This window comes from Pinus tabuliformis, chromosome X (genome assembly GCF_031772625.1).
Source record: "Pinus tabuliformis cultivar Carrire ecotype Pingquan chromosome X, CPIR1, whole genome shotgun sequence".
NCBI classification, from domain to species: domain Eukaryota; kingdom Viridiplantae; phylum Streptophyta; class Pinopsida; order Pinales; family Pinaceae; genus Pinus; species Pinus tabuliformis.
In genome coordinates, this window is record NC_142308.1 from 1319803852 (window position 1) to 1319811459 (window position 7608).

Consider the following 7608-nt stretch of genomic DNA (forward strand, 5'->3'; position numbering starts at 1 on the left):
CAGCGAAAAGGAGTTGAACAAGTTTCTCAGGTGTATGAAGCCTCTACAGTTGGCGAAGTAGGACGAAGTCTGCCATAGATTAATCCTGCTTTGGAGGATCGCCAGGCGGAATAAAACAAGAAGTGCAGGGGATTAAACGGCTAGTGTAGCTTCGGCCTATAACTGCCTCGCAACTACCAAAATGCATCTGGAAAGGGTGTCAAATTTATTCCATCTAAGTAGGGTACGCCAACTTGAAAGACAAAACAGCTATATTGGAGAATATTCCTGTGATAGAGGAATTTGTTGATGTATTTCTAGAGGAAATACTGGGATTGCCACCGAAAAGGGACATAGATTTTAGAATAGAACTAGTGTCGGTGGTAGCCCTAGTTTCATGGGCTCCCTACCGAATGAGTGTAACAGAATTAACAAAGCTGAAGATGCAATTGCAGGAGCTGCTGGAAAAAAAATACATTCACCCCAGTGTGTCCCCTTGGGGAGCCCCGGTATTGTTTGTGAAGAAAAACGACAGGAATCTCCGCATGTGTATGGATTATCACCAGCTAAAAAAATTGACAATTAAGAACAAGTACCCTCTGCCCCGAATCGATGAGCTATTTAACCAGGTGAAGGGGGCAACAATTTTCTCAAAAATTGATCTGCAATACGGGTATCACCAAATCCGAATTAAAGAAGAAGACATAGCTAAGACAGCATTCAGAACGCGGTATGGTCATTATGAGTATGTGGTGTTACCCTTCAGGTTGACCAATGCCCCCACCACATTTATGTGTTTGATGAATAGTGTGTTTCATCGGTATTAAACAAGTTTGTGCTAATCTTTATTGACGATATATTGATTTACTCTCGGACTAAAGAGGAGCATCAGGAGCACCTCGGGATAGTATTGCAAACCCTTCGAGAACATTAATTATATGCCAAGTTAAGTAAATGTGAATTCTTTAAGGAGCAGATACAATATATGGACCACATCATCACTAAATATGAGATTTTCGTGGATCCTGAAAAGATAAGGACCATCATGGAATGGCTAGTACCTAAAGATGTGGCGGATATCCAATCTTTCATGGGGCTAGCAGGTTATTATCGACGGTTTGTAGAGGGCTTTTCAAGAGTAGCTTATCCAATCACATCCTTGCAGAAAAAAGGGAAAACTTTCAGGTGGACTCCTGAATGTCAAAGAAGTTTCGAGCAACTGAAATATCTACTCACCACAGCACATGTTCTGAGCATAGCTGACCACAGTAAAGAGTATGCAGTGTGTACTGACGCAAGCAAGGAAGGGGTAGGAGGTGTGTTAATGCAGGAAGGAAAGGTGATAGCATATGAATCAAGAAAGTTAAGGGAACATAAGCAGAAATATTATGCTTACAATCTAGAGTTGGCTGTTGTGATTCACACCATGAAAATGTGGCGACATTACCTTATGGGGAAGAAATTTATGTTATTGATAGACCATCATAGCTTGACTAATTATTTCAATCAGCCCACTCTAAATGCAAGACAAGCTCGGTGGGTGGATTTTCTGAGCAATTTCGGTTTTGAGATCAATAATTTAAAAGGGAAGGAGAATCGGGTGGCTGACGCATTGAGTCGGAAGTTGCAATGCTTATATGAGGTTTCTTATAGAGAAGGGAAAAGCCCCTTCAGGGAGATGGTCTAGAAGGCAGTCGAACAAGATGTTGTTTATCAGTTGATAAAAGAACAAGTACAACAACTGAACAACAACGAAAAACAGCCAGATTATGCTTTAGATGCTACTGGGAACTTGTATTATAAGGGCAGGCTATACATACCCAATCAAAACAACATCAAAAATCTGATATTAGACGAGTACCATAGAAGTCATTATGTCGAGCACCCAGGATATCAAAAGATGGTCACTACACTCCGGAAAGAGTATTATTGGCCAGGAATGAAGAAAGAGGTGGCCGAATACTTGGCTCAATGTCTATAATGCCAGCAAATTAAAGCACAACACCAACATCCTACAGGTTTGTTACAACCAATACCCATACTGGAATGGAAGTGGGAAACCATCACCATGGATCTCATAACCGGGTTACCTAAATCAAAGAAGAACAATGACTCCATCATGGTTGTAGTGGATAAACTAAGCAAGGCAAAGCACTTTATACCTGTGCAATATACGTACAGAGCTGTGCGGATCGCTCATGTGTTCATGCAAAATATGTTTAAGCTGCATGGGCTACCTAAGATAATAATTTCAGATAGAGATGTAAAATTTACATCAGCCTTCTGGAAGACATTTTTCGAAGAATTGGGAACTCAGCTGAACTTTAGCACAGCCTGTCACCCTCAAATTGACGGGTAAACTGAGTGAGTGAATCAGGTGGTGAAAGATATGTTGAGGGCTTTTCTGATGCAGCAACCAAACAAGTGGGAAGACTATCTTCATTTGGTGGAGTTCGCATATAATAATGGCTACCACACATCACTGGGGATGAGTCCTTTTGAAGTTTTGTATGGGCAGAAGTGCTGCACTCCCTCAAGCTGGAGTGGACCCGAAGACAAACTGAGATTAGGCCCTAACATGCTTAAGGAAATGGAGGAACTGGTAAAAAAGGTGTGCTCTAATCTGAAAGCAGCTTAGGATAGACAAAAGAACTTCGTTGACTGGAAAAGGAAGTTTAAGGAATACCAGGTCGGTGATCATGTGTATGTGAGGATTCGAGCCAAGAAGAGCACGCTACAGTGGAGTGGGAACTCTAAGTTGACACCTCAGTACTGTGGACCATTCCAAATCTTAGCGAGAGTTGGACTAGTGGCATACCAACTCGCTATGCCTAGTCGCATACGCGTTCAGAATGTTTTCCATGTATCCGTATTAAAGAAATATGTTTATGATCCTAAACATGTAATTAATTGATTGGAAATTTAGGTGAGAAATTTCTCCAAATATCAATTAAAATGTTTCCTCTTAAAAGGAAAACTAACTTAGGATATTGCATGTTGCAGGTAGAACAGGAAGGAGAAATTTAGGTCGAACCACTCAGCATTCTCGACCGGAGAAAAGTCACGCTATGGAAGTGGGAGATTACCCAAATTAATGTGCAATGGCAGCATTTTGGGCCTGATGAGGCCACTTGGGAGGATGAAGAGATTATGAGACAGACATACCCAGGGTTGTTTAAAACCGACGAACATCGGGACGATGTCTAGTTTCAGGAGGGGGAGATGTCATATCCCCAAACTGTTGTAAATATTATTTTATTACCTCAGTTAAAAAAAAAAAAATGAAAGGATGATGATTATGGTCTGTTGTATAAATTAATTAATATCTATTTTTTTTTGGAATCATGGAATAATTTTCCAGCAATAGGGATGATATGTAACTTAAACAGTTAATGTGTATCAAAAATAAAATATAAAGAAACGGTTGCAAAAAAACCCTAAACACCTTTTTTTCCCCTCCCTAACTGTGGGATAGGTTCCAAGAAAAGGAAAGGGGGGAAAAGAGGGAGGTTGTATTGTAGAGGACAAACAGGAAGGTAATGGGTAACTTACCATGTCTAGTGAGGATCAGATGGTAAGAGTGCTTATCGATGTAACTAGCTGAGACTGTTTTCTTAGAGCGAGCTAGGGGGGAGACTGGTCCTGAAGGACAGTCTCACGGTTGGGTGGAGGACTAGTTGCAGAGAAGCAATTTGACTGTATCAAGAAAAAAAAAAAAACAGGAAGCAAAAGGGTAGCTACCACAGACGAAACAGGTACGCAGTTCTATCCAAACTTTAAAGAGTAAGGCATATTAATTGTACCTGTACATTGTAGGAAATTTAGAGGGAAGTCCATAATTTTGTAAAGAATATTGTTGGTTTGGTAAGGGAAACTATGTAAAGGTCTGATAAATCCTGTAGGACTTACCATGACCGAGTAATTAAACTACCCCAGAGTTAGATGTTAACATAGACTAGTGAGTATAGAATGCTAGCTATGGACAGACAAGATGGCACATTTATTTTGCTGTAAAGAAAGATTGCCACTGTAGTATCTAGTATTCCCTTTTCATATACGCCTAGCTGTAAGTATCTCTTAACTTGTAATTATAACCAGAAAGATATCAAACAGGGGTACTCGGTAAGGATATTTCCTCAGGCGAGCAGTAATACAATTAAAAAAAAAATTATCGGTATGTCCAGAAAGAACCGGGATGGGAAGAGCGCTGTTTAGATTCTTAAAAAAAAAAAATGATATTAAGGTCTTGACCCAGGATATTAAGCCTGTGAAGGTCTTAGTTGCTTTTGAGTAGGAATTTATCTGTCTGGCTACGAAGTCGCCCCAAGGAGCTGGACAAGGGAGAAAGGGCCGTAAGCTTGATTGAGTTCACAAGCCACTGGCTCTGTAATCGTCGCATATGTCGGGATAACGGGCCATGGGTTGGAAGGGTTACAGGCTCGTAAGGGGCACGTTAAATCTTTTAAACATAGGAAAGATAACAAGACACATGTATCTCATCGTAGAGATCATAATAGTCATGTAAGTCATACAAATAACCATATTCATATAAGAAATAAATAAAAAAACTGAAATCTTTTGGGCAGAAAAACCACATCTCATGGGATTAAGAACCGAAAGAACACTTCTGATGGGAAGTCGTGGGCTGTAATTTCCCTGCTAGGAATTAAAAACCAATATCTACTTTGTGGATAAGAATATACGACAATCCAAGAAAAATTGTAATCTTGTAGAACCGAGTAATTATACTTCAATTGGCAGTGTGTAAATAAATTTTTCATCATGTAAACACAGTTCCAAGAACGAGGAACAAGCGCTCATGTGCATAAATAACATTATTCACCATACAAAAGGGTGAGCAGAGGCTATAGCTAGCCCAGAAACCCCAAGCTATAAGTTACACAAAAATTACAGAGTGGAATCGCCCCTAAACCATTGCCTATTAAACATATGAAAAAAATGGAAACCCTTAAGCTCGTGAATCACATGGAATTCCTGTGAATGTCTAGCCAAGCTCAAGCAGGAGGGATTCCCGTACCTGGGAGTCGGGCATGGCGGAGATGGGGTTTACCCCTAGTCCAGGCTTGCCTTAAGGATAGGAATGGCATACCGCCTGAAAAACAGCAAAATTCCAAAACTTAGATAAGTTTCAGGAATGCCACAATCAAAGAAAACTATTTTAAAGAGTTATGTTCAGTCTACCATAACCTTACCTGCTAGAAACCCCGGAGAGTGCGCAACTCTGGCTCTAGTCTTGTTGACCGCCTCATGGAGAGGAGCCTGTAGACGCATACCATATATCATCAGAGGCATAAAACAAGAAACGCATAACAGAGAATAAAATGTATAAAACAATGGAGCGGAATAGCTAAACCCTGTTCACGCTAACCTAATAAGTCATATGCCAATTCGAAGGTAGTTGAACTAAGTCTGCAAGTCGGCTTCTGGGTCCGAGTGCGGATAGAGAGACTAAACAATCCTCCAAGAGGGAGACCGACTAACCCAAATGAGCCAGTTTCCAAGGCCAGCTACAGTATAGATTGGTAAGTCGTGACAATTCTCCATCCCACCACCGTCGGATTGATTGACGTTCATCTCAACCATCGATTTAGCAAGAATCACTATGCACATCAGAAGGTAGGACAAGCTTGCAGGCCTCGTGTAGCGCGAGGCCAACCAGCAATTAATCCCCTTATAAATGTATTAAACACGTCACAGGTTGGCATATAAAAATCCGGGCTCAACTCATTAGCAGGCGCGGCGTGGAGTGTACAGGCAATAAGTTCATGACATATCAAATGCAAAACAACCGAGATTAATGTGGGCGGTGAAACGAATTCTAACAAATCCCAAGGAGATCAATAGCTGAGGTTTAAATTAATGTAGTCAGCAGTATTTAAATGTGTATTTACTTTTAATTTTTTTTTACGTGTGGAGTCATTAGAAGTGGTCTTAAAGCTTAGGAAAAAAACTCTGGCCTCTGGGTATTGGGAAAACAGACAACAAAACAAAGAAATGAAAAAAAAAATATGATACTATTAACCACTGTATTTACAATTTATCTCGTTTCTAAAGAATGCATAAATAAATAGATAATGTGATGACCTTTTTGATGTTACTTGTTTTATGGTAAGGACAGTATCAGTAGACAACGTGAGAAGAACAGATAGCGCCTCCCATAGGTTTGGGGGGGGTCAGGGCCCTGCAACGGGTTCTGGAAATAATCTTGAGATAGGGGTTCAGCTGGGAGGGGAAGCACGTAATACTAACATGGCAATTTTGGAAATAGTACAAGAACTAAAAAACGAGATGGCCCGGTTACGAGAAGATAATGCACGGTTGACTATGGAGCAAGAGAGAATCCTAAAATGCCTATCTAATAGGCAGAATCAGCAGCCACCAAATCCCAGCACTGAACAACAAAGGATGTAAGGAGAACGGATTCCCCACACAGAGCCCAAAGAATCAGAAGGAAGGGAGGAGGAACATTTGGATAATGCTTCAGAATAGCAAACGTCCAAAAGGCAACAGATGGAGTTGCAAGGAGAATTCCATAAAATCAAGCTGCCGCACTTTGATGGTGAACAGGAGGAAGCAGCAGAGGCCTGGTTAATCAATATGAACAAATATTTCCAGCTTTATGACTATGAACACAACCTCAAGGCACGGTTGGCCATCTTCCAATTACAGGGAAAGGCCACCCTGTGGTGGGAAGAGGTAAAAATGGTAAAGGGTGTAAGCGAGAAAAACATCACTTGGGAGAATTTTCAAAGATATTTTAAGGAAAGGTACCTGACCGAACACTTCTACGATGAGAAGGCACGAGAATTCCATGACCTGCGGTTGGGGCAGCAGACTATGGAAGAATTTATTACTCGCTTTACCTCCCTACTTCATTATGTGCCTTATATATGGGACGAAAAAGCTAAAGTGCAGAGGTTTGTTAGTAGCTTACCATTAAGTATGAGGGAAAGGATTGAATTTGGCAACCCAAAGACGATGGACGAGGCTATTCACAAGGCCCAAATTTGTTATCAGCAAGGCAAGCAGAAAGGAGATGCCTAGGGTAAGAAATGGGTCGATAAGAAAGGCAACAAATTCACTGGGAGCACAAAAAGTAATCGCGGTGGAGGAAGTAAAGGATTTGCCAAGGGGCAAATCAGCAGAAATTCATAGAAAAATGCACTCCGATTACAGCCCCCCAGTGAGTCTAGAACCAATGAACGAACTGGGAAATTTGACAGCATTGGGATGCCAAGACCCCCAGTCCAATGTTGGGGCTGTGGTGGGCCTCATTACATGAAAAACTGCCCCCAGCGAAAAGGAGCTGAACAGGTTTCTCAGGTGTATGAAGCCTCTACAGTTGGTGAAGTAGGACGAATTCTGCCATAGATTAATGCTGCTTCGGAGGATCGCCAGGCGGAGTACCAGCCGACCATGGTGGAATTTGAAGGTAAACTCTTAGAGCTTGCTGTAACCATTTTAATAGACCCTGGTACAACGTTAAGTTACATTAGTCCTAGAATTGTGGAACATTGTAAGCTACAGCTTGTTAAGTTTAAGACCCCCTGGCTAGTTCAGCTGGCCACAGGGGCAAAGAGGCGGGTAATGTCCAATGTAAAAAATTGC

At 41.2% G+C, this 7608-nt stretch overlaps 1 protein-coding gene across 1 annotated transcript; it reads left to right on the forward strand.

Annotated features, from left to right (window-relative positions):
• Positions 1-6510: 6510 nt before the first annotated feature.
• LOC149144954 (uncharacterized) lies at positions 6511-7044 on the forward strand. The gene has a single exon (XM_089452319.1). It carries the CDS (start codon positions 6511-6513, stop codon positions 7042-7044), a length of 534 nt encoding a protein of 177 aa, XP_089308445.1.
• Positions 7045-7608: the final 564 nt, after the last annotated feature.

Coding starts and splice junctions, on each gene's coding strand:
- LOC149144954 (XM_089452319.1), top strand. CDS start 6,511: ATGGAGTTGCAAGGAGAATTCCATAAAATCAAGCTGCCGCACTTTGAT.